We start from the raw sequence: 26,680 nt of genomic DNA on the forward strand, positions 1-26,680 counted from the left end.
GGCTGGAAAGCGCCACGTCCTCACGCGCGCGCCGGCCGGCGGCCCCGCCCACCCGGGCGCCCCGCGCACTGTCCCCACCGCCCCGCTCCTCACTGCGCACGCGCGGGGGCGTCGTGGCGGGGTTGGCTGCGGGGCGGTCACGTGCGCGCGGGCGACGGTTGGAAAGGGCGGGAAAAGGGAGGAGGCGATGGTGGAGGTTGAGGCGCCATTTTGAGCGGGGCCAGTGGGGCCCTTCCCCGGCCCTTCCCCGGCCCTTCCCCGGCCCTTCCCCGGCCCTTCCCCGGCCCTTCCCCGGCCCTTCCGGCAGCCAGGGGCACCGCGGGACCTGCCCCTCCTTCAGCACAGCGGGACAGTGCGGTCTTAGAGCGCTGTTTCCTCCTGAAACACCCCTGAGTGAGGAGAGCCCTCCCCTCAGGGTGGCCCCTGCCTGCTGCACAGGGCCTCACTGAGCGGTGGTTGTCACAGGAGGCACAGGGATCTCACCATGGAATCATTGAGGCACGGACTGCTCAAAATGCTGCAGGTGGGTGTGGAGAGCTGATGGCTTTGGTTCCCATGTATCTGAATTGGATCCCTTGTATCTGAAGGTTGGAAAAGACCCTTAAGATCACCGAGTCCAATTGTTAACCTGACACTGCCAAGTCCACCGCTAAACCATGTCCCTCGGCGCCACATGGACACGTCTTTTAAATACCTCCAGGGATGGTGACTCCACCACTTCCCTGGGCAGCCTCTTCCAGTGTCTCACCACTCTCTCAGTAAAGAACTTTTTCCTAATGTCTAGCCTGAACCTCCCCTGGCGCATCTTGAGGCCATTTCCTCTTGTCCTATCACTTGTCACTTGGGAGAAGAGACCAACACCCACCTCACCACAACCCCCTTTCAGGTAATTGTAGAGAGCGATGAGGTCTCCCCTCAGCCTCCTCTTCTCCAGACTGAACAACCCCAGTTCCCTCAGCCGCTCCTCATCAGACTTGTGCTCCAGACCCCTCACCAGCTCCGTCGCCCTTCTCTGGACACGCTCCAGCACCTCAGTGTCTTTCTTTCTTGTAGTGAGGGGCCCTGCCATGCTGCCAGACGTGCCCCGAGCAAACGTGTCATGACCGCATTGATCCAAAAATAACTCGGAAGAGTGCAGGGATCCTATGCCGCTAAGTTGACAGCAAGTTTTATAAATATATTTAAATTTGGGCTTAAAATGCTGTGTGGCATTTTAACGACTTACATCTAAAATTACTGCTTTGTAGCAAGGTGCGATCCCATCGGGAGGGAACGTCTTGTACGACCAAAATCCCATTTTACTAGATCACCCTGAAGCAGCATCACGTTGCTATTTAATTCCATACTGCATCAGCGTACCGTGACGCATCAGACTGTCGATATATTACAGCCAAATAGCAGCGTGGCTGAGGTCAAGCCTTAATCGCGTTGGATGCGATTCAGCCGATGAGATGCACACGTCCACATCTGTGCTGGCTGTCTAGACTCCCCTTATAGTCACTGGAAAGAAATAGGCACTTCCAGGGCATGATTCATCTCATCCTAAAGTAAATGCCTAAATTAGGTCAGATGAATTGTACCCTAAGAGTACGTTTCTCTCCAGTCTCTGAAGGGAGCTGAGCTGCGCCATCCGTGGCAGACGTTCACATCAGATATTTACAGTACGCTGAGATAATGCCCACCCTCTGTGTCACGGTAAACAATTTTAAAAGCTGCTTCAGCCAGCTGACATTTTTAAAACTCGTCCCAACTATTAAGTCATGAACTGAAAAAACTTAGCGAAAGTTCCTTGAAAAACTAATGCTTCATCTTTCTTTTTTTATCTCTGTAGTTGCTGATATTGGAAGATCTCAAGAAAATAATCACATGTGTAAGGCTACATCCCTATTTCAAATGCACGTCCACACTGGCGATAGATTGTGTGTGGTATAGCTGGTCCCATTATCAGAAGATTGTGAACAGACTTTAAAAGCAGGACATGTATTTTTATTAAAATGATGGCTTGGGATGGGGGGGGGGGTGTCTTCATGGTTTTTAAACTTTAATGTTTGTGTTTTCAAGCTTTTCTTTACACCCAGGAGGACTAGAAACTTTTTTTTCTTTACAAGGAATCTCAATCTTTACAAGAATATCTCAAGCTGGAAGGGACCCATAAGGATCATCGAGTCCACCTTCTTACAAAACATGATCTAAGGGCTCGAAGGAAAACCATGAGCAGCCCGATTTCCCCAGCCAGGCTTCCGCTAGGCCCTGCCCTCAATGACTGCACGGCTCCCCAGAGCGAAGGCTGAGGAGGGGGCTACCCCCGGCACTGGGACCTGCCTCCCTTCCCGAGGGGGCTGGTAGCTCATCCCAGGCACGGAAGGATCTGGACATCGAGGGATCCTGTGTGTGGATCTACAGGCCTGTGTGTGGATCTACAGGATCTAGGCAAAGGGCTCGGAGAACAATAGAACGAGGGAGGCGTCACTGACTGGCTCACAAAACCAGGGGTCCGGGCACAGACGCTCTCGCTTAAGCCGAACAGAGTCGGACCGGTGACTCAGTTCAGCTTCTGGCCTGGATTTCTGACTACGTTTAAAACGATGTCGATCGAGCAAAGACCACAATCAGGAGGACTGAGTAGTAATTTGAGGCTCTTCTTCCTGAGTTATCAGCGACTCATCAGGAGAAGGTTAGTAGTGTGCCCTTCACTTTCTGCCTGGAAAGTTTTACTTGATTAAAATATCTCCACGCTTACGGCCTCCTCAGTCTAACTTGGCGCTCGATCCTGACCGAGCCGATCAGGCCCACAAGCTTTAAAATCTCCAAGAGGGACAAGAGGAGAAGTCAGTCAGCCTTCCACACAGCAGAGGCGGGTGATCCATCTCTTCCTCCACAGCCTGGTCCGGTGTTCTGATCGTCCTTACAAAATCGAGTGCCGTGTCTCAATTCCCATTTGTTCCGTCCAGCTTTTCACGCTGCAGCCATCATTTCTTGTGACTTCTCATTCTGATACTCCCCACTGCTTTTAAGATCGTATTATTACCTTACATTTTCTTGCAGAAGTGCTCATATGCAGAAACTAAATCATCTCTCCTCCTTCTTTTTGATGAGCTAAAGAAACCCTGAGCTCTAAGTACCTCATCAAAGACCTTTTCTCCAACTGTCAGACCGTTTTCATAGTTTCGTTTTTTAGTTCTTCCAGTTTTTCAGAGTTTTTTAAAAACTTTGACACATTGCAGCTGGATACTCTGCTCGCTCCCCAATATTTTGCATGAGGTAAAATCCTCCCCTGATCCTTATTTTCCTGTTTCGAGGTTCCCAATCCCTCGATCCCACTGGTTTGGTTTTGCCAAAACTGTGGATATTTAGCTGCTTTGTCCCCTGTGACAGCGCTAACAAAAGATATTTCCTTTCTCCACAGGTCTTGTCTTGCTCATAACCTTAGCTAAGAATGGGTACAGCCACAAATAGTCTATAAAATCACATCTTTGCACGGTTCCCATTCTGCACAGCGGTAAACAAGTCTCCTGGCTTTTGAAAGTGCTGAATACTTATTAATTACACCTTCAAACTCTTCCAAAAGCACAGAATTAGGAGAACACATTACTTATTAACTAGCTTTTCAGCTGTAGCCTTGTTTACCTCTTTGTCACATGCCCCAGACAGCAGAGGAGTTCAGGGGAAGATGACCTCGGTATTTGGACCAAGAAGAGGGAATTTTATTAGTCTGTTGGCGTATCAATCATCCCACCCACAGCTGCAGCTGCTGCCAAGTCACAGACACTGTTTAGGTGCTGGTTTTAGCTTAAAACCTTTGTGGGTCGCTTGAGAAGCACCCCTGGAAGAAGAACTGTGATGGTCTGGAGAACGACTGGTGCCACGAAGGAGCTGGAGAACCACCAACGTCACGAAGAAGCTGAGGAACAACCAACGTCACGAAGGAGCTGAGGAACAACCAACGTCACGAAGGAGCTGAGGAACAACCAACGTCACGAAGGAGCTGAGGAACAACCAGCGTCACGAAGGAGCTGAGGAACAACCAGCGTCACGAAGGAGCTGAGGAACAACCAGCGTCACGAAGGAGCTGAGGAACAACCAACGTCACGAAGGAGCTGAGGAGCAACCAACGTCACGAAGGAGCTGAGGAACCACCAACGTTACGAAGGAGCTGAGGAACAACCAACGTCACGAAGGAGCTGAGGAACAATCAGTGTCACGAAGGAGCTGGAGAACCACCAATGTCACGAAGGAGCTGAGGAACCACCAACGTCACGAAGGAGCTGGAGAACCACCAATGTCACGAAGGAGCTGAGGAACCACCAATGTCACGAAGGAGCTGAGGAACCACCAATGTCACGAAGGAGCTGAGGAACAACCAACGTCACGAAGGAGCTGAGGAACGACCAACGTCACGAAGGAGCTGAGGAACAACCAACGTCACGAAGGAGCTGAGGAACAACCAACGTCACGAAGGAGCTGGAGAACCACCGATGTCGCGAAGGAGCTGGAGCACTGGAAGACCGGAGGACTCTGTCCTCTAGCCGTCTGCCTCATTCAGGTGGAAGGAATCTTGCCGGCCGGGACTGTGTGTTAAAAGCCACAGAACTGGATGTTTTTCCTAGGAAATGCACTGTTGTTCAAACCCAAATTAACTGGGGAGGTCCATGGCTTGTGTAACGCAGGCAATCGAATGAGTCTCTCCTGGCTACGCCTGCGAGAGGTGGCCTGCTTCCACGTGAGCTGCAAATCAGGCATGATTGGGCATTAAACGAAGGATTGAAAATATTCAAAGGGAATTCGTAACTCCAACTTTGCCCCGGTATGCCAGCTTCGTTGTAGGGCAGTTGGATACTGAGCTGCTATCCATGCTGTTACAGTCCCTCTGGAAAAGCTGCTACGGAAGCACAGCGAGACTCAACGCTCGTTGGAAGCACAGGCTGCATCCCACCCTCTCTTCAGGTTGTTTCCCAAAAGTGGTAACACCACCAGAAGCCCCCCTCCAAAAACCAAAGTGTAAACGCGTGAACCCTAATCCTAGATCCCGTGCTGGGCCACCTGCGGAAATCCCGAAGGAGGGCGGTGACAACAAGTCTCAGGACTGCGGTCTGGGAGGAGAGCACAGCCAACCTGTGCTTGATCAGCCTGGAAAAAAAGAAAATATGGGAGGTTTTTTTTAGCAGTTTCCTGCGGGGCAGCAGCCTTCGGACAGGAGGCATGGAGAACCAGGTCAGACAAACCTCTCCCAGGAGCAATGTTAGTGGTGACTCTGCTCTGAGGGAGGACCATGAGGTGGGCTGAGGTCCTTCAGCAGTACAGTGGGTCCTGCGGGTGAAACATGGGAAGCTCTTTGAGGTTGGGCTGCATCCCCAGCAGCATGCCGAAGGGTGGAGGACGTGGAGCTGCATGTAGGAGTGCAGGGAAGAGGAAGCCGCAGCATCTCCACCATGAGGAATGATGCGGGAGGTCAGAGGAGCCCAAGGATGAGCAGCAAGGGCAGGATTCCAGTTATTATGGGCAAGACGACCAGCCCTGACCTGACCATCAGGAGGATGCTCTGAAGGTGTAACACTGAGTGTCCCAATGGGAAAGACTGACTCGCACTCTGCTTCAGTTTACCTCTGACCATGGGAAAACAGTGTCAAGAAGCCAAAACGTCGAGCCTTTCCAAACGTACTCCAACAGCTCATTCCCAATTTATTTCAGCGCTCCTGTGCCTTGTTCTGACCCCAGGCTGTGGCCTCTTTGGGACCCAAATGGGGGTGCAGCCCTGCTGGGTTTCCACACAGCCTCGTTCCTGCAGCCGCTCTCCAGAGCAGAGCCCTGCGGTGGGGCTGACCCCCTTCCCATGATGCCTGTCTGACAAAACCTAAACCCAGAGCCAGGCCCTCGGCTCCTCCTGTGAAACCACGTGGATATAACCGTGCACCGACCAGCCCCGTCATCGGGCTGGCACAGAGCTTTCACGAACTGTTAGGCAGCGGCTCTTAACCTCGCCGGGTGGCTATAAATACCCTCGCCCTCCGTGAGCGGTGCCAGGAGGCGTCAAAAGGGAAAAGCACAACCCCCCTGCTGCAAAATCCGAGCGGAACAAACCAAAACTGACTCGGTGTCTGCAAATCCCCGTGGTGTTTGACAGTGCGGGGCAGAGGGAGGAGCAGAAATCCCAACACCTGGAGCAAAGGACTTGTGAAGAGCAACCTGTTGTGTGCAGGATTTAATATAGCGATGAGCAACGTGTCCCGGGGTCAGCAGCCGGGGGCAGAGGAATGCCCCCAGCTAATCCTCCCACCCCGCAGCCGTCTATTTAGGGAAGCGATGGCCGCGTGGAGCCAAAGGAGGCCCCTGCACTCAGCGTCCTGGCATTCCTCCACGTCCCAGCTGGCTGCTTTCCCAGCCCTGCACCCACTCCTCCCCAGCCGCTCCGGGGCAGCCATTGGTAAAAACCCCATGGATCACGGTGGAAAGGGCCGGGCAGAGCTGTGCCCCCATCCGGCAGGCACAGCGCCTGCCTTGAGGTCCACAGGGCTGGCTAAAAAAATCAGTTGCGAGCCAGGAAAGGCGTCTTGCCGCTCCTCCGCCCTCCCGTGCCGTGTGCTGAGCTGTCTTCGTAGGCTCGGCCGCCACGCTCGGAGCAGAGGGATGAGCCGGAGGGAAGGCATTCGGGTCGGTGATCTAAGGGAGCAGCAATGCGAGGGAGCTGCCAGCCCAGGCTGCTGGTGAGCGTAAGCCCCGTGAGCACTGCTGCCTCCAGCCAACGCGGACGGGGAGAAATGTCCTTGTCCGAGCACGGCGCTGTAACCTAGCACTGCTGTGAGTGCCGGGGGGCACCCGCAGCCCGGCGTGGGGGGCACATGGAAGGTGGCTGAGGATGGGACGGCTGCCTCGAGACCCTGTCCCGGGCACACACACGCTCCCACGGGGAGGTGGGTGCATGCCGGAGGGGCACAGCCCCATGCAGCCCCCCCAGAGCACCTCGGGCTGCCCACCCCTGCCAGTTTTCGGGGCTGCCTGCAGGCACGGTGGAGGGAAGGCACAGACTGGGTGTGTTAAATGCATGTAGTTTGGATTGGGTTTTGTTTGCTTGTTTTTTAAGGAAGAAGAAAGGTTTCTGCTCTCAATGAGCAGAGCAACACCAAGGAGACGTGCATGGCCAGCAGCCCAGAGCTCCTGTTCACCCCTTTAGGCCCCAAAACTCAAAAAAATCAGTGACTTTCTGCACCGTGGTCTCTTTGAGCTGCTGCCGCCAGGACACGATCATGTCTAATTAGCAAGACAAACTCCAACCGGCTGTTACGCCGTCCACAGTGCCTGCAGAACTTCCAAATCCCCCGTCCCGCAGCGGGGCAAGAGGCTGCGGGAGGAAAATGGCAGCTCCGCACCCAGCTCCAGGGGTGCCTGCCAGGAGTCAGGGCTCCAGGAGGTCGGCGGACACATCCTCTCCCAGCGCGGGATGGAGGGTCCCTGCCCGGGGCGAGATGCTTTTCCAGCATGACGCAAGCTGCCTCTCCTCACTCCTGGGTGTTGAATTTTCCCAACTCTCTCTGTCTTCTGGATCTGTGCTGATTCAGAGAGCTTTAGCCAAACAAAAAAAAAGGGGGGAATTCCTGTTCCCGGAGCAGACTGATTTAATTAAAGCCATTTAAATCATTAAAGTGAATCTTGAGCTAAATCAACAAAGCAAGAAACCTCAAATTAATTCCATCCTCTTAATCGTGGTTTCTGTTTGTTCATTTTAATCATTTCCTTGCAAAAAGGTCTGATATCAGGGAGCGGTCGCCGGGACATGCCCGCGCCCCAACGCAAGGGCCTCGCGGGGATGGAAATACCCTGAGGACAACCGTGTGTCCTCCGAGCCCCCCATGGGGGCTGAACCGGCCTCTCGGACCCCATGCACAGCCGCCCTGGCGCAGTCGTGGCACTGGTGACTTTGCGGCACATCCCGGACCCAAACCATGAGGCCAGGTCCGCGTGCGGCTCTTCTGTCCTCTGGCTCTGGTGCTCTTAGCTGAGGAGCAAGGGCAAAGCTGGTCTGGTCTCCCTCTCCTGGAAAACCGGCACATTTCCCGCTGCCCGGAAGGTTTCGGCTCATCTCCGGCTCTCAATCATATGCTGCCCTTGGTCATCCGACCCTGGAGAGCTCTTCTTCACCTTGATGGCTTCCAGCTTGTCCCTTTGCACCGCCAAAGGGGAACATCCCGTTACTGCTGCCACTCCATGAACTCAGCAGCACCCAAATAGCACAGCGAGTCAGGGTAACGAGCGCGCGCGCCGACGGGCACGGCCACCGCGGGGGACCCCTCGCAGCGCCTCGTCGCCGAGCTCGTTCATTAAATCGCAGCCGGCCGGCTCAATCCTTCGGATGATCTTACAGGCCGGGAAGTTAAAAACAAGCTGCTCTCTGCCCATAAAAAGCAAAGGGCTTTCGGCGTGGAATCATCAAGGCCAGAGGGATCTTGCAGCACACGCAAGCAGTGGGAAACGCTCCCAGGACGACGTGCGGTTGGAGAGGGGAGCTGGCATCTGGGGCGCAGGCGTGAGCCCCAAAACGTGGCTTAGTCCCAGCCCTGATCCCCTCAAAGTTTTTGCAAAACACACTCGAAGCTTCACCGCCTGCGATTCCGCTCCTCTGGCTTCCTGACCCCTACAGGAATATGCTCTTGCTACCTGAAACGCTTCCCAAACTTTAGGAACACAGAGGTGGTGGCATTCACGTATTTTTCAGACAATCCCCAAATTCCTGGCTTATCCCACACCACCGGCTGCGGAGAGCGGCTCCAGTCAAGGCACAGAGCACACTGAGGGTACCCGGGAGCCGCTCGGCTCCCCGGAAAGAAGCCATCCCCTCCCGGCAGGGGCTGAGGAAATCAGGCTCCCGACACCAAACTGCCTCCGAAATTGGCAGCGGAGCCCACCGGAGACGCCTGGCTGGCCCTCTGCAAGAGGCTGCACGGGGAAGTCCTTCCCGGTGGAAAGCCGAGTCTTCCAGGCAGGAAGAGAAACACCACCTCACTAGAGACACAGTCCGAGATACAAAATTGTCGTTTAATGGTTGGTATTTACAAAAATAGAACATACAAACCCAATCCCCTTGGCGCCGCGTACCTACCGCCCGCGCAGAAACAGGCGGCTACACCGTTCTCCTCACCTTCTGCCTGCCTCCCCGTGCCGCGGACGGCCCCGCTCTTCCTCAATTTGCATCGCCTTTTGCCGGAATAAGCATTTTCCTCCTCCGCTTCTTCCTTCGCCACCCGGGACCTCAGCCGCTGGCACTGTCCCCGAGATCCGTCCTTCTGTCCGGCTGTAGGTTGATCTCCACTAATCTGACGGCCCGCAGCAGCACGGCGAGCTGCGAGCAGACGCCGGCCAGGATGTCGACGAGCGGGTCCGTCAGGTCCCGGATGCCGCAGAGGACCTTCAGCAGGAACAGCAGCAGAGGTTGCAGGAGGCTGTTGAACGTCGCCGCCAAGAAGGGTTTCAAAATATGATCGCCGATGGCTGTCAGCAAACCGACCACCAGCACCTGGAGGGGAAGGTGGATTTGGGTTAAAAAGCTTGGTTTTGACGAGCGTTTGCCAGCGCCTGCTATCCTGAGGTGTGGTGGGGACCCTGTGAAGAGCAAGTTACTCACGAGGAACTCCCCGCTCCTCTTAGAGACGCCGAAAACGTGGCCGAGATGCAAAAATTTCACCGTGGGAGGAGAAGGTTGAGATAGCGGAGAACCTGAAGCTTCTCCTCCCAATACCGAAGTATTTTGAGGCGGAAATACTCAGAGGAAGGGAAGCGGAAGGTTTGTGCTCGGCACGTCTCATCGCCTCCTACAATCATCTCTCTTTTTTGCCTTGTCCCCATCCAGTGACTTCAGAGGGGGCGTATCGGTGGCAGAAAGGTTCCCGGTGGTGTATTTGGGACGTAACCACGGTTTTTGGAGAGCAAACCTTCTGGGTAAGTATCGGACGCTCCCATTTCTCACGCCACACCCAACCTCCGCCGTCAAATATCTTCTGTTTCTGACTTTGGGGGCTTTCTTTTTTGGAGAAGACGCCCAGCCTCCCTGCAAACGCGTCCGCCGCTGGGACGGGGCTGAGCTTTAACCACCCAGAGCTCTTCAAGGTAAAGGAGGATTGAAAAAAAAATCGACAGATTAAAAAAACGAGATGGAAAAGTCTCCGTTAGAGGTCGGGCAGCCCGCCTGCTCGTACCACGCCTCCTCTCGGCGGCAGGGAAACCGGGGCGGCTCACCTGGACCACGGTCTCGCCGAGGAAGCGAACCAGCTCGATCAGGAAGACGGCGAGCCCGTTGACCAGGAGCCGCGGGACGGCGAAAGATTCCCTCAGCTTTCGCTGAACCCTCCGCTCGGAGCTGCTGCCGAGAAAACGAGACGTCAAAACCGGGGAGCAAACCTGCGGAGCGCGTCGTCGACCCCCCCCAGCGCCTCGCCGCCTCTTCCCAGGACGGCCGCGACTGAGCTCTTGGGTGTCACGAGTGCTGGAGCATCTCCCACGCCGTCCGGCTCCTCCGCACCGCATCCCGCTCGCGGCAGAGCTGGCTCCGCGGGAGGAGGCCACCAAATTAGGGAAGAAAAAGAGCCGGAGGTCAGTCTGCGCTACCCGAGGGGGTGTCTTTCCCCCCGCCCCAAATTAACCGATGACACATAAATCTGCGATTTGAGGCGGTGGGAGTGGGGGTTCCCCACCCGCCGTCTTTTCGGGCAGGTTCTCCCTGTACCTGCGGCCAAAAAACCGGCTGAAGGAGCCCAAAATTATAATCACGCCGGTATCCGGAGCGGGCAGCTGGCCGGCTGCCCGGGAAGCGATGACTCCGAGATGCTGACAGCCCAGCTCCGGGAATTCCCATCCAACATCACCCCTGCACCCCGGGGAAGCCATTTCGGCTTCGGCAGGACTGAGTGCTCCCTCTCACGGCCGCGGAGACCGAGGCAATCCCGGGAAGTTTTAACCAGAAATAGAAAAATAAGAAGCGGAGAGCGCTGGGAGAGGGAAATCCGCGCCGGGTCGGGAGCGAAAGACGGCATTCCGCCCGGAGAGCCAGCGCGCCCGGGGCTGCGGGCGAGAACGGTTTCGTTTCTTGGTGGAAGAAGCGAATGGGAAAGTCCCCTCCTCCGCGACTTCAAGCGTTTGAACCCAAAAAAACTGATCTTTTTTTTTTTTTGCCGCGCTTCGTCCTCCTGGGGGACACGTGGCGGAGCTGGGGACGGGGACGCGGGTGACAGCTGGCGTGAACGGTAAATCCGAGGCTGGCGGAGACGGAATGGAAAAATTAAAATAAAAAGTAAACCGCCAAACTCTGCCGGCGAGCTGAAGCCCCAGCGCTTCCCGAAACACGGAGGAGGAGGCGGAAGGAGGCGGCAGCAGAGGGGAAACACGCGACTGTCCCGCTTCCTTCCCGTTTCCCCGAAATCTCCGCCGAAAAGCTCGACGCCATCTCATCGGCGGGGCCGGGGTCTCCCACCGGCGGGCCTCCCGCTCCGGCGAGGACAGAAAACAGCCAGGCAAGGCTTGAGCGGATGCCGAAACGGGATCCTTGAGGAAATATCCCTTCAGCATCCCATAAATCAGCGTTTTTCGGTGCCTTTTTCCAGCGTTGCGTGCCTAGCCGTGGTTTGCATGCCGGGTACGGTTCAGGAAGGGAATTCGGATGGGCGGATGGGGTGCGTAGGGAAGAGCCTCCAAGGCCTGGAGATCCCACGTCCCGTGGCAGAGCAGGACCGAGATTCCCAGCCCGAACCGACTGTTCCCGGCTCATAGGCCAGGGATCCATCCGTGCTGCAGCCGCTCCTCGGGATCGGCCAGGAGCCCGGGAGGAGGACGGATGAGGCCACACGGAAAAAACCTGCACGGCACGGTGTGGGAGAGGGGAAGGGAGCTGCTCGCTCCCTCCACACCCGTGTGATAGCCGAGTTTTCCATGGGAAGCTCCGTAGGGAACCTGCCGTGAATCCCGACAAGATGCCAGATGGAAGAGGAGCCCCTTCCTCCTTCCCCGGCCATCGGCACGGCACCGCTCGGCTGCCGACCTCCCTTTACCAAGGCAGACCCTCCGCTCCCGGGAGCCGGGAATGCTGATCCCGAGGGATATGTAGGTCGAAGTTGTGTTGAAGGATGCGGGAGGTGACTTCAAAAGGTGCCGGGGTGCAGCGAGGAGGAGAGAACCCCAAAATCCCTTGGGAGCGGCGGGATGAGCCGGGAATCCACCGCGACCGGCTCCTCTCCCGTTGGGAATCCGCCGGGCTCCTCTCCCGCCGGGAGGGAACGGGGAGATCCCCCTGGGAAGAGCCAGGAGGTACCCACGGGATTTTGGAATCCCGGTGGGGCGGGCGGAGGGGGTTGGGGAGCTAAAAATACCCCCCCCCCAATTAAGTTAAATAAGGCGATTTTTCCCCAAAGCCCAAGCCTGCCCCGCCCCCTCCCCCCGCGGGTGTCCCCCCCACCCGGGACACCCCACGCCCCCCCCGAGCCCCCCCCGAGCCCCCCCCGAGCGGGGCGCGGCGCCGGTACCTCTCTCGGCTCCTTCCTCCGCGCAGCCCCCGGTCCCCCCCGGTCCCCCGCGGGTCCCCACGGGCCCTCGTGGGGGGGCGACGCGACGCTTCCCCCCCCCCCGCCGCGCCCCTCCCCGGCTCCGGGAGGGCGGCAGAGCCCGGCGCCGCCATCGCGCCCCCCTCCCGGGGCGGACCGGGGGGGACCGGGGGGGCCCCGGGGGCGTCGCGGGGTCCCCGCATGCGGCGGCGGGGGGGGCCCGCATGGTGCCGTGGGGCATCTCGCCCCGCCCCTCGCCCCGCCCCTCGCCCCGCCCCAGCGTTGCCGAGCAACGGCCCCAGGGAGGGGAGGGGGGTGGGCGGGGGGAGCGGCGCGAGGGGCGGGAGGGTGGGGGCACCGCCCACAGATGAGTGACAGCGAGCGAGCCAATCACGGGGAGGGTACGGGGGGGGATGCCCGCCCACTCCGGGCATCCCCTCCGCGCGCGTCACGCGGAGTGGGCGAGGGGCGCGGGGTATGCAAATGGATGTAAAGCATATGGTAATGAGGCGCCTGCCGCTGCTGCGGGCGGACACAAGGCGGGGGGGGGGGACACGACACACACGGGTGACACCAGTGGGGACACGAGGGGGACACGGGGAGGGACACGCGTGGGGGGACACGGGCCACGCCGCGCCCGGGGCGGTCCCGGGGGGCGGTGGCGTGGCCGGTCCCGTCCCACGGCCCCGCCCACGGCCCACGGCCCCGCCCACGGCCCCGCCCACGGCCCCACGGCCCCGCCCACGGCCCCGCCCACGGCCCGGCCCCGCCGTGCGGAAGCGTTGGGCGGTGGCGGCGGCGGCGGAGCGCAGGTGAGTCCCGGTGGCGGTTCCCCGGGGGTCCGCCGCGGGCGTGGGGTGGGTGTCCGCGCGTGGGTGCCGTGCAGGTGGGTCCTGTGGGGTGAGTCCCCCGTGGGGGTGGGTGCCCCTGGGGATGGGTGCCCGTGGGGTGGGTGGCCGTGGGGTGGGTGTCCGCGCGTGGGTGCCGTGCAGGTGGGTCCCCGTGGGGTGAGTCCCCCGTGGGGTGGGTGCCCGTGGGGTGGGTCCCCCTGGGGATGGGTGCCCGTGGGGTGGGTGCCCGCGGGTGGGTACCCTCGGGGGGGTGGTGTGTGTGTGTGTGCCGCGGAGTGGGTGCCCGTGGGGGTGGGTGCCGTGGGTGTCCCTGAGTGGGGTGGCAGCAGCCCGGGCGGTTTGAGGAAGCGGCCGTGTCCCCCCCCCGGGGCCCCGCACACGCGTGTGCGACCGCTCCCACGTGCACGGGGCTCGGGGGGGTGTGTGTCTCTCTCCCCTCGCGCGGCTGCTGTGACCCCACGGGGACCGTGACATCCCCCCCTCCCCTGTCCCCACGGGGCGCAGGGTCTGTCCCCTCTCCCCGGGCCGGGTGGGGTCCAGGGGTGCCGCGTGGGTGCCCCCCCCCCGTGTCCGTGGCCCCGTGGGGTCCGTCCCCTCGTGTCCCCCCGTGTCGTGTCCGTGGCCCCGTAGGGTCCATCCCCTCGTGTCCCCCCGTGTCCGTGGCCCCGTGGGGTCCGTCCCCTCCTGTCCCCCCGTGTCGTGCCCCCCCGTGTCCGTGGCCCCGTCCCCTCGTGTCCCCCCGTGTCGTGCCCCCCCCGTGTCCGTGGCCCCGTCCCCTCGTGTCCCCCCGTGTCGTGCCCCCCCCGTGGCCCCCCCCCGGCTGTCAGCGGCAGTTTTGTTTCCCCAAAGCCGCCGCAGCTTCTGCTTTCGGGGCGCGGGGTGACGCCCCCCACACCCACGCGGGACCGCCCCCCCCCCCCCGGGGAACCCCTCCGCTCCCACCCAGCGCGGGGGGGGGACACGGTTCCTGTTTCGGGGTCGGGGGGGGGGGGGGGCACCCATGGGTGCCGTGTCACAGCTGCACACACATGTCACGAGCTGGCCGGGCCTCAGCCCCTTCACACACACATGTCATGAGCTGTCCAGGCCTCAGCCCCTTCATACATGTGTCACGAGCTGGCCGGGCCTCAGCTCCCTTAACACACACACACGTGTGACGAGGTTGCCAGGCCTCAGCCCCCTTCACACACACACACACACATTATGAGCTGGCCGGGCCTCAGCCCCTTCACACACACATGTCACGAGGTTGCCAGGCCTCAGCTCCCTTAACACACACATGTCACGAGCTGGCCGGGCCTCAGCCCCTTCACACACACATATGTCATGAGCTGGCCAGGCCTCAGCCCCTTCACACATATATCACAAGTTGGCCGGGCCTCAGCTCCCTTAACACACACACACACACACACGTCACGAGCTGGCCGGGCCTCAGCCCCGCCTCGTGCTGGGGGGTACCCCGGTGCCCCCAGCCCTCCCGTCCCCCCGCCGCAGGTCCCGCCATGAACCCCCCGCCCCGCCGGGTGCGGCTGAAGCCCTGGCTGGTGGCACAGGTCAGCAGCCAGCGCTACCCGGGGCTGCAGTGGCTGGACCCCGAGCGGCGACGCTTCACCATCCCCTGGCGCCACGCCACCCGCCACCCCCCCGGCCCCCAGGACCACGACACCATCTTCAAGGTGACGAGGGGGGACACACACGGGGCTCGGGGGACGGGGGGGACGTGGGGCAGGGGGGACGGGGGCTGCTGGGGTGACAGGGGTGCTGGGGTGACAAGGGGGACTCAGGGCGGGGACAATGGGGTGACAGGGGGGATCCAGGGTGGGGGCGATGGGGCAGTGGGGTGACAGGGGGGACCAGGGCTGGGGTGACAGGGGTGACAAGGGGGACCTGGGGTGGGGACAATAGGGTGACAGGGGGGACCCGGGGCGGGGGTGATGGGGCGATGGGGTGACATGGGTGACAGGGGGGACCAGGGCTGGGGTGACAGGGGTGACAGGGGGGATCTGGGGTGGGGGTGATGGAGTGACAGGGGGGAACTGGGGTGGGGACAATGGGGTAATGGGGTGACAGGGGGGACCAGGACTGGGGTGGCAGGGGTGACAGGGGGGATCTGGGGCGGGGGCGATGGGGTGACAGGGGGCACCCTGGGTGGGGGTGATGGGGTGCTGGGGTGGCAGGAGGGACCCAGGGCAGGGGTGCTGGGGTGACAGGGGGGACCCGGGGTGGGGACAGTGGGGTGACAGGGGGCACCCAGGGCAGGGGCGACGGGGTGCTGGGGTGACATGACGGACCGGGGCTGGGGTGCCAGGGGTGCTGGGGGGACCCGAGTTGGGGACAATGGGGTGACAGGGGGGACCCAGGGTGGGGGTGATGGGGCGATGGGTGACAAGGGGGACCCAGGGCGGGGGTGATGGGGTGACAGGGGGGACCTGGGGTGGGGACAGTGGGGTGACAGGGGCGACCCGGGGCAATGGGGTGACATGGGTGACAGGGGGGACCGGGGCTGGGGTGACAGGGGGGACCTGGGGTGGGGGCGATGGGGTGACAGGGGGGACCCGGGGTGGGGGTAATGGGATGCTGGGGTGACATGAGGGACCAGGGCTGGGGTGCCAGGGGGGACAGGGGGGACCCAGGGTGGGGACGATGGGGTGACAGGGGGGACCCGGGGCAGGGGTGACATGGATGACAGGGGGGACCAGGGCTGGGGTGCCAGTGGTGACAGCGGGGACCCGGGGTGGGGACGAGAGGGTGACAGGGGGGACCTGGAGTGGGGTGACAGGAGGGACCTGGGGTGGGGACGACGGGGTGACAGGGGGGACCAGGGCTGGGGTGCCAGTGGTGACGGGGGGGACCCAGGGTGGGGACGACGGGGTGACAGGGGGGACCCGGGGTGGGGGTGACATGGGTGACAGGGGGGACCAGGGCTGGGGTGACAGGGGGGACATGGGGCGGGGGTGACATGGGTGGCAGGAGGGACCTGGGGTGGGGTGACAGGGGTGACCTGGGGTGGGGACGACGGGGTGACAGGGGGGACCCGGGGCGGGGGTGACATGGGTGACAGGGGAGACCACGGCTGGGCTGCCAGTGGTGACGGGGGGACCCAGGGTGGGGACGACGGGGTGACAGGGGGGACCCGGGGCGGGGGTGCCGGCTGCTCCGGGGTGCTGAGGGCCCCCCGCCGCCCCCCCAGGCGTGGGCGCAGGAGACGGGGAAGTTCACGGAGGGGGTGGACGAGCCGGACCCGGCCAAGTGGAAGGCCAACCTGCGCTGCGCCCTCAACAAGAGCCGCGAGTTCCGCCTGCTCTTCGACGGCACCAAGGCCACCCCGCTCCAGCCCTACAAGGTCTACGAGCTCTGCGAGGGCCCGGCCGGCGGCGCAGGTACGGCGGGGGCACCCATGGGTGCTGCAGGGGTTGGGGCTGGGGTGGGTGGCTTTGGGGAGGGCTTTGGGCACCCCGTTGGGTCCCCGGCACCCCCACGAAGCTCCAGCACCCCTCAAAGCTCCGGCGTCCCAGAGGGATCCCAGAACCCCGCAAGGACCCAGCGCCCTGCGATGCTCCATCGCCCTACAAGGCTCCAGCACCCCACGAGTCCCCAGCACCCCACGAGTCCCCAGCACCCCATGAGGTCCCAGCGCCCCACAAGGACCTGACACCCTACAATGCCCCAGCACCCCACAAGCACCCAGCACCCCACAAAGCTCCAGTGCCTCAGGAGGTTCCCAGAACCCCGCAAGGACCCAGCGCCCCACAACTCCCCAGCACCCCACAAGGACTCAGCACCCTGCAATGCTCCAGCACCCTACAAGGCTCCAGCACCCCACAAGTCCCCAGCACCCCATGAGGTCCCAGCGCCCCACAAGGACCTGACACCCTACAATGCCCCAGCACCCCACAAAGCTCCAGTGCCTCAGGAGGTTCCCAGAACCCCACAAGGACCCAGCGCCCCATAAGGTCCCAGCGCCCCACAAGGACCTGACACCCTTCAATGCCCCAGCACCCCACAAGCACCCAGCACCCCACAAAGCTCCAGCGCCCCAGGAGGTTCCCCGAACCCCGCAAGGACCCAGCACCCCACAACTCCCCAGTGCCCCACAAGGACCCAGCACCCTACAAGGCTTCAGCACCCCACGAGTCCCCCACACCCCATAGGCCCCAGCACCCCATGAGGCAGCAGCACCCCATGAGGTCCCAGCGCCCCACAAGGACCTGACACCCTACAATGCCCCAGCACCCCACAAGCACCCAGCACCCCACGAAGCTCCAGCACCCCACAAAGCTTCAGCACCCTGCAGTGCCCCAGCACCCCACGAGGCCCCAGCACCCCACGAATCCCCAGCACCCCACAAGTCCCCCACACCCCATAAGGACTCTGTGCCCCACAGCAACCTGGCACCCCACAAGGACCCAGCACCCTGTGGAGCCTCAGCACCCCACGAGTCCCCAGCACCCCACAATGCCCCAGCACCCCACAACCCCCCCTGCACCCCCCCAAAGCCCCAGCCCCGTCCCCCAGCCCCTCTCTCCCTTGCAGATGGGGTGGCCGAGGATGACTACGGCTGCGGCGGGGAGGAGGACGTCAGCCAGGTACCTGGGGGGCGTCAGGGTGGGGGGACCCCCAAACTGGGGACACCTCGGGGGGCTGGGGGGGGTCCCTGCACCCCGACCCCATAACCGCTGCTCTCCTCCCCGCAGCTCCAGAAGATGACATCTCTGAGCATCGATGGTGAGTGGGGGGCGTTGGGTGGGGTTGGGGGGGTGTGGGGTGCACCCGCCCGGTGGTTTCGGGGGGCGGTTGGGGGGCTGTGGCCACCCTCCGACCCCACGCTGTGCCCCAGACACCCGGCACGGGGGGGACCTGCTGCCGCCCTACCCCTGGCCCAAGGAGGAGCCCCCCTTCGGCACCGGCTGCCCCTTGGGGCCCTTCGCGCCGCCCCCCCCAGCGCTGCTCCCTGGGGAGGTGGGGGGCACCCACGGGACCCCCGAGCTGCCCCCCGCTGCCCTCACTGAGACGGGGCCCCCCCTGGGCACCCTGGGGCCCCCGGCCGCCTGCCCGCTGGCACCCGTGGAGCACGTCATCCCCAACCTGCTCATCAGCCCCCACATGCTGCCACGTAAGGACTGGGGGGGATCTGTGGGGCGAGGGTCATGGGTGGGGAGTGGCTGTGGGGTGGCTGGACATGGGTGTGGGGTTCCTGTGGGGCGGCTGGGCATGGGGGGGGGCGTGGGTGTGGGCCGGTGGTGGGTTGGTTGGGCACTGGTGTGGGGTGGCCATGGGATGGGTGAGCATGGGGGGCGCAAGGATGTGGGGTGGCCATGGGGTAGGTGGGCATGGGTGTGGGGTGTCCATGGGGTGGCTGGATGGGGTGGCTGTGGGTGTGGGGTGTCTGTGGGGTGGGTGGACGGGGTGTCTGTGGCTGTGGGGTGTCCATGGGGTGTGTGGATGGTGGTGGCCCTGGGGTATCTGTGGGGTGGGTGGATGGGGTGTCTGTGGGTGTGGGGTGTCCGTGGGGTGTGTGGATGGTGGTGTCCATGGGTGTGGGGTGTCCGTGGGGTGGCTGGACGGGGTGGCCGTGGCTGTGGGGTGGCCATGGGGTGGCTGGACAGGGTGTCCATGAGTGTGGGGTGTCCGTGGGGTGACTGGACAGGGTGGCCATGGGTGTGGGGTGTCTGTGGGGTGGCTGGATGGGGTGTCCGTGGCTGTGGGGTGTCCAGGGGTGTGTGGATGGTGGTGTCTGTGGCTGTGGGGTGTCCATGGGGTGGCTGGATGGGGTGTCCATGGGTGTGGGGTGTCCATGGGGTGGCTGAACAGGGTGTCCATGAGTGTGGGGTGTCCGTGGGGTGGCTGGATGGGGTGTCCGTGGGTGTGGGGTTGCCATGGGGTGGCTGGACGGGGTGTCCGTGGGTGTGGGGTGTCTGTGGGGTATGTGGCTGGTGGCGGCCGTGTCTGTGGGGTGTGTGGATGGTGGTGTCCATGGGTGTGGGGTGTCCATGGGGTGGCTGAACAGGGTGTCCATGAGTGTGGGGTGTCCGTGGGGTGGCTGGATGGGGTGTCCGTTGGTGTGGGGTGTCCGTGGGGTGGCTGAACAGGGTGTCCATGAGTGTGGGGTGTCCATGGGGTGGCTGAACAGGGTGTCCATGAGTGTGGGGTGTCCGTGGGGTGGCTGGATGGGGTGTCCATGGGTGTGGGGTGTCCATGGGGTGGCTGGACGGGGTGTCCGTGGGTGTGGGGTTGCCATGGGGTGGCTGGATGGGGTGTCTGTGGCTGTGGGGTGTCCATGGGGTGGTTGCACGGTGGCGGCCGTGTCCGTGGGGTGGCTGTATGGCGGTGGCCGTGGCGCGGTCCCCGCCGGGCAGCTCACCCTCCGCGTCCCCCTCGGCAGTGACCGACCTGGAGATCAAGTTCCAGTACCGGGGCCGTCAGGTCTGCGTCCTCACCATCAGCAACCCCCACGGCTGCCGCCTCTTCCACAGCAGCCTGGAGCCCACGCAGGAGCAGGTGGAGCTCTTCGGGCCGCTGACGCTGGAGCAGGTCCGCTTCCCCGCCACCGACGCCATCCCCAACGAGAAGCAGCGTTTCTACACCCACCAGCTCCTGGACGTGCTGGACCGCGGCCTCATCCTGGAGCTGCAGGGACAGGACATCTACGCCATCCGCCTCTGCCAGTGCAAGGTCTTCTGGACGGGGCCCTGCGCCGCCCGCCGCGCCGGCCCCAACCCCATCGAGAGGGAGAAGAAGACCAAACTCTTCAGCCTGGAGGGGTTTCTCAACGGTGAGAGGAGGACGGGGGCCGGTGTCACCTGGGTCGCTTGGGGACACCGGATGGGAGGGAATGGGGGTCGGCTGGCATGGGGCGGGGGGACGCACCAGGTGACACTTGGTGGGGGCTTGAGGGCTTGGGGGGACCGAGCTGGGATGGGGGGACCTGGTGGCATGGGGGGACACCACCCAGCATATGGGGACCAGCTGGAATGGGGGGGACCGAGCTGGGATGGGGGGACCTGGTGGCATGGGGGGGACCAAGCTGGAAGTGGGGGACATCAGGCAACACATGGGGACCTGGTGGCATGGGGGGGACCGAGATGGGATGGGGGAACAGGCTCCCATGGGGGGACACCAGCGGGCGCATGGGGACCTGGTGGCATGGGGGGACCAAGATAGGATGGGGGGACACCAGCTGGCACGTGGGGACCTGGTGGCATGGGGGGGACAAGCTGGGAGGGGGGGACATCAGGCAACACATGGGGACCTGGTGGCATGGGGGGGACCGAGCTGGGATGGGGGGACATCAGGCAACACATGGGGACCTGGTGGCATGGGGGGACACCAGCAGGCACATGGGGACCTGGTGGCATGGGGGGACCGAGCTGGGATGGGGGGACACCAGCTGGCACGTGGGGACCTGGTGGCATGGGGGGGACAATATGGGATGGGGGGGACATCAGGCAACACATGGGGACTTGGTGGCATGGGAGGGACAAGCTGGGATGGGGGGGACGCCAGCTGGTACACAGGGACCTGGTGGCACGGGGGGACCGAGCTGGGATGGGGGGACGTGGTGGCATGGGGGGACACCACCCAGCATATGGGGACCAGCTGGAATGGGGGGGACCGAGCTGGGACGAGGGGACCAGCTCCCATGGGGGGACACCAGTGGGGGCACAGGGACCCGGTGACATGGGGGGCCCGAGCTGGGATGGGGGGGCCACCAGCCGGCCCATGGGGTACCAGCTGGCCGGGGGGGACACCAGCTGGGCTGGTGGCGGGACAGACTGGCGCCAGGCCCCATCCTGCCCCTCACCGCGGCGCCGGGGCCCCGCAGGCCTCATCCTGTTCCAGAAGGGCCAGACCAGCACCCCCCCACCCTTCGAGATCTTCTTCTGCTTCGGCGAGGAGTGGCCGGACCAGAAGCCCAAGGAGAAAAAGCTCATCACCGTGCAGGTGAGGGGACGAGGGCTTCCAGGGACGGGGACGCCCCGCGCTGTCCCCAGGAGGGGACGCGGGTGGGTGTCCCCGCACCGGCTGACGCGGTGGTGGTTCTCGCAGGTGGTGCCGGTGGCGGCGCGGCTGTTGCTGGAGATGTTCTCGGGAGAGCTGTCCTGGTCGGCCGACAGCATCCCGCTGCAGATCTCCCACCCCGACCTCAAGGACAAGATGGTGGAGCAGTTCAAGGAGCTTCACCAGCTCTGGCAGAACCAGCAGCGTCTGCCGCCACAACCGGAGCCCGGTCCCGCCGCCGCACCCTGGGTGCTGCCGCCCGGCTCCCTGCCCCAGTGACGAGGGGACACGCGGGCCACCCACGGCACCGCCAAGCCCCTTGGGGTGGCAGTCCCCAGCCTGTCACCCCGCGGCCGTCCAGGCTGGTGGCACTGGGGCCACCCAGCGCCGTCCCCGTCCCTCCGGTGACAAGCACCCACCGAGTCCCGCGGGGGCTCCAGGGGAGGACGGGGCCACGCTCCCCCACCCCAGGGCGGCTTTGCTGGGCTGGAGCGGAGGAGAGAAGCTGGAGCCACCGCCCTGCAGCACCCACGATGCGAAATGGGTGGGAAAAGCAAGAAAATGGGGACCTGGAGCCCCACCCCAGGGCTGGGGGCACCCAGCACCCACCGGCCCCAAGAGAAGAACCAGGCCAGGACTTGGGGTTTTTAATTTATTTTTTTTTTTCAGGTTTTTCTGTTTTGTTGCTGTTTTTTATTGTTCTCGAGATGGCTACACACCCCCGGAGGGAACAGCACGCGCTCCAGCCGTGCCCGCGGGCCCCGCGCCGACCCTCGCCCAGCCCCGTCCCCGCACTCGCTCGAGCCCTCTCCTCCCCGCGCGGTCCAACTCTAAAATAATCCAAATAAAACAACCAAAAAAAAAAAACAAAACCCAACCCAAAAACCTAAAACCAATGTAAAAACCAAACTAAAAACGAAGAAGAAAAAAGAAATATAATATATATATTTAAACAGTCCGTCCCGCCTGCGTCTTCTCGGGGACGGGCTCGGGGAGGGCAGAGCCGCGTCCCCGCTCCTGCCCGGGACGGGAGGGTGGGCAGACCCTGCAGCCACGGGGTTTCACTAAATCGATTTTAAACCCCCGTCTTTCCTGAAACAATTTCTTTTTTATGCATGTTTTTTTTGTTTTTTTCCATTTCACAGAAAGTTTTCTACTTGGCGGTCTTGTTTTGCTGCCGGGCAAAGCCGTTTTCCTCCGGTGTTTGGCGGTGGTTTGGTTTTGTGTTGGTTTTTTTGTTTTGTGTTTTGCTTTTTTTTTTTTTCCCCCGTTGGTTTGTTTTCTTACGTCGGTAGCCGATGTTCGGGAAACGAATCCGCCGGGAAAGCGGGATCCTCGAGCCGTCCTCCCGCGCGCGCAGGCGGCGCCGGCCCCGGCTCTCCTGGCTGGCGGGACGCGCTGGAGCGAGTGAAAGCCCTCGGCCACGATGAACTTTGCTGATTGTGGGACACATTCTTGGTTTTCTTCGTTTCCTGTCTTCTAATTAAAAGACATTCCTGGGAGGGGGGAGAGAGGGGTCACGTCCTTCTTCCCACCTGCCTCTCTCCGGGCCGGCGCGGCCACGGCGCACGGCGTCACAGCCCCCCACGGTCCCACCAACGTCGCCGTGGGGCAGGGTGACGGTCCCTGCGGCCGGTCGCAGTCCCGTGGCCGGCTCTTACCTGGGAGACGGGCGCCGTGCCGGAGCAGGAGCTATCGGAACAAGCGGGTGAAGTCCCTCAGAGCCCAGCAGACTTGTTTACATTCCTCAGCGCTGCAAGACAAGGGGTGACATCAGGGGGTGACATCAGGGGGTGACATCAGGGGGTGACATCAGGGGGTGACATCAGGGGGACGTTTGGGAAGCGGGGAAGATGCCCTCCGCCCAGCACAGCCCTGCCGGCACGCGACGGCGGTGGGGAGCGGGAGCCAGGAGCACGGCAGCTCGGCTCCCAGATGTTGGGGGAGATGTAGGGGCAACCGTGGGGGCAAAACGGGCTCGGCAGCCCCCAGGACCGTCCCTGGAGGGGACCTGCGTGCCGCTACGGCAGTGGCTGGACGCGAAGAGCCAGCCGTCCCCGGGGACAAGCCCAGCAGGAGACTGGGCTCCAGGATTTTTCCAGGGCCGGCTGCTCACAGAGACTGAGCCGGGCAGAGGGCGAGGGAGCGTTTGCGGGTTGAGCAGCCGATGTCCCCGAAACGGCGCGGCGGAGGGGAGGACAGCGGGCACCGGCTGGCAGCTGGCTGCCCGGGGCAGGCTGCAGCTTGCTGGGCTGATCCTGCTCTCGCCCCGGGAGCGGACGCAGCCCGCAGCGGCAGGCCCGGGCAGGATGCGGCCGTCGGAGCAGCGCGGCCGGGAGCCGGTGACTCAGAGGGCCAAGGAGCTGGAGGGAGGGCGGCAGGATGGCTTGCGCAAACTGCCTGCGCCCCGGCGGGGAGGGATGGTGGCTCCGCAGGGCTCAGGCGAGAGCAGAAAAACCTGTTCAGTGATGGGAAAGGCAACAGGAGCCTTCCAAAGCAAAGCTTTCCGCAGCCGGTGTTGTACTGGGAACACCCTGGATGAGACATCCGAGCGGATTCATGGGCAGGGGCTGGAGGCGATGTCCCACCAGCGCGCTCGGCTCTTGGCAGAAACGCTTTGGGGCTGCTGGAGGACAACCCGTGGCAAGCAGCAGGTAGGGCTGAGCCTTGTAGGAAAGCAGGGTGCAAAGGCCACATCCCAGAGATGAGCTCGCAAGGGAAACGCCGGAGCTGCGGCCGCGTGCCGCCCGTCGCTGTCCTGGCTTCCGGCATCGCACCCTGCCCCGCTGGGGCACGCTCACCTTGTGACCTGCTTGTGGAAGTCCGTCAGCTGTTTGTGTGTGACTTGGATGGCTCCTCCCGTCGTTTCCTTTGGTAAACCCTTCAGCGAGTTCTCCAGCCAGCGACAAAACGTCTGCAGGAAGCAAGAGAAGGGAGAAGCTCAGGACGCGGAGCCAAACCCAGCTTCCACGTCCTGGCTTGGGGGAGGCTACGGGATTCGGCTCCCCGCGGCCCCACGTGCACGCCGGGACGGCTCAGGGGTGAAGCCCGACCCCACTCCGTGCCCTTTCGGGGGCCATCCCGGCCCTCTCACCGGCCGGTCGATCTGCATGATCTCCCAGAGCACCTCGGCGACGTCGGGCAGGGTGTACGGCGGCAGGCAGAAGCAGCACGTGTGCAGCAGCTGGTTGACGAGCTGCTGGCCCAGTTGGTTCATCACCTGGTTGATGAGCTCCTTCCGCACTTCGAAGTCTTCCTCGTGCTGCGGGAGGAAGGAGAGGGGGGGTGGTGAGCAGCGCCTGGGGACAGGGACACGCTGCTCCTCGCTCCGGGAGCAACTCCCAGAGCATCTCCGCCAGCAGCGGTGGAGTAACCGTGGTGGCTTGGCTACGGCAGCGGGACAGCCCTCACGGGGGACCGCGGTGACAAACACCGATGCGGATGGCACCCCCGACTCCGTGGAGGAAGACCCCCCCCGACGAGGAACGACCCCACTCACGTCGTTGGCCACCCCGGTGTGGATGAGATCGCGCAGGAACTTCATGACGCTGCAGTTGGCGTCCCGGTGATCCAGGGTGGTGGCGGCGATGGCCCACTGCAGGATGGGGATCATCACCTGGCTGCGTAGCAAGGTGACGGGGCTGCGCTGGATAAACCTGGCCAGGCAGAGGACAGACAGACAGACGTTACCGGCGCTTGCCCGGCTTCCCCGCACCCTGCCCGTCCCCGTGCGCCGGTGGGAAAGCGGGACCCTGCCTTCTCCCACCTGCCCACGGAGACGGGAGCGCTCCCACGGGCGCGCGGGGACCCCTCCCCACAAGGAGAGAGGGGTCGGGGGTGTCCTCGCGCAGCAGGAGAAGGCGACAGGAGAGCGCAGGTACCTGGCTGCTAGTCGGAAGAGGTCGTCCACGGTGTCCGGGTGGTTCTGAAGGCCGTTGGGCTGCTCTAGGAGTTGGAAGGTGGGTATGCATAGCGCCTAGAGAAGGGTTGTGGGATCCATTAACGATTAGCTATGATTACATCTCAAACCGCCCTTCTCTCTGCAGGGAGATTTCCAGCACAGACCACAGCGGAGAGGATCAGACCCTGGCTTCTCCCCCCGACAGCCACCATCGCAGCAGAAAGAGCAGGTTTGGATCTCTCCTCCCGACGGGATACGTGCCCCGAGGCAGCAAGGCCTTCCTCAACCATCGGCTCCTCCAGCAAGAAGCCACTCACCAGTTCTGTTTTAACCAAAAACTTCTCCTCCTTGGTTTTGTTCACCCAGCCACCAACGTAGCTGAGAGCAGAGAGGCGCTGGGACCAGCCTAGGTTTGCGCAGAAACCGCTCCGCTTCATGCAAACCCTCCCGGCACCCACGGCACAGCCTTCCCCACGAGCGCAGGGGGGTTGTTACTGCGCCAGCACGCGGAAATAAGAAGGGCGACGGAGCTGGTGAGGGGTCTGGAGCACAAGTCTGATGAGGAGCGGCTGAGGGAACTGGGGGTGTTCAGTCTGGAGAAGAGGAGGCTGAGGGGAGACCTCATCGCTCTCTCCAACTACCTGAAAGGGGGTTGTGGTGAGGTGGGTGCTGGTCTCTTCTCCCAAGTGACAAGCGACAGGACAAGAGGAAACGGCCCCAAGTTGCGCCAGGGGAGGCTTAGATTGGATATTGGGAAATATTTCTTCACCAAAAGGGTTGTCAGACACTGGAATAAGCTGCTCAGGGAAGTGATTGAGTGCCCATCCCTGGAGGTATTTAAAAGACGTGTGGATGAGGCGCTCGGGGACATGATTTAGTGGTGGACTTGGCAGTGTCAGGTTAACGGTTGGACTCGGTGATCTTAAAGGTCTTTTCCAACCTAAACGATTCCATGGTTTAGACAGGTGGGAACCAAAGCCGTCGGCTCTCCGCACCCACCTGCAGCATGTCGAGCAGTCCCTGCCGGCAGCCCTCCTCCATGCCGTACTCGTCCACCAAGATGCTGCCCAGGTAGAGGAAACAGGAGTGCTGGTGCGCCCGGTAGACATTCACCATCTGCGGGGAGACACGCACCGCCTGGCACCGCGAACGCTGCCTGCCCGCCGCCAACACCGCAGGCGGCGGCGGGTCCGGCGCAGAAACCGCTGCGGCTGTTTCCAGAGAAGTCCCTGCGTGCCGCTCGCAGGGGCACGTCGGATCTGGTCCGGGAACCTGGCAGCTCCCCTGCCACGGCCGGGGATCTCCTCAGCCAGCCCCACACTTCCCAAAGCTCTGGACCTACCGCAGAGACCCCGAACCAGCTGCGCCCCACGAGCACGGCCTGTCTGGCTTCCCGAGGGCGAGGGGCTGTA

The 26,680-nt window shown here is 62.6% G+C and overlaps 2 protein-coding genes across 2 annotated transcripts in view; one reads left to right on the top strand and one right to left on the bottom strand.

Annotated features, from left to right (window-relative positions):
- Nucleotides 1-14,863: 14,863 nt before the first annotated feature.
- IRF5 (interferon regulatory factor 5) lies at nt 14,864-21,646 on the top strand. The gene is made up of 8 exons (XM_059815987.1): nt 14,864-15,045; nt 16,560-16,749; nt 17,903-17,955; nt 18,064-18,094; nt 18,207-18,482; nt 19,752-20,141; nt 21,192-21,310; nt 21,416-21,646. Exons 1-8 carry the CDS (start codon nt 14,872-14,874, stop codon nt 21,644-21,646), a joined length of 1,464 nt encoding a protein of 487 aa, XP_059671970.1. The 5' UTR covers nt 14,864-14,871.
- Nucleotides 21,647-22,782: 1,136 nt separating this feature from the next.
- The window catches only part of TNPO3 (transportin 3), a 43,702-nt gene continuing 39,804 nt past the window's right edge, over nt 22,783-26,680 (bottom strand). The window contains exons 17-23 of the mRNA XM_059815961.1: nt 26,268-26,384; nt 25,249-25,343; nt 24,867-25,023; nt 24,462-24,629; nt 24,169-24,281; nt 23,029-23,120; nt 22,783-22,863 (exon numbers count right to left, since the gene is read on the bottom strand). Of these exons, the coding sequence (XP_059671944.1) occupies nt 23,060-23,120; nt 24,169-24,281; nt 24,462-24,629; nt 24,867-25,023; nt 25,249-25,343; nt 26,268-26,384 (711 nt within the window). The 3' untranslated portion in view covers nt 22,783-22,863; nt 23,029-23,059. The remainder of the gene's footprint in view (nt 22,864-23,028; nt 23,121-24,168; nt 24,282-24,461; nt 24,630-24,866; nt 25,024-25,248; nt 25,344-26,267; nt 26,385-26,680) is intronic.

The sequence above is a fragment of the Gavia stellata genome, chromosome 4, assembly GCF_030936135.1.
Source record: "Gavia stellata isolate bGavSte3 chromosome 4, bGavSte3.hap2, whole genome shotgun sequence".
Lineage (NCBI taxonomy): Eukaryota > Metazoa > Chordata > Aves > Gaviiformes > Gaviidae > Gavia > Gavia stellata.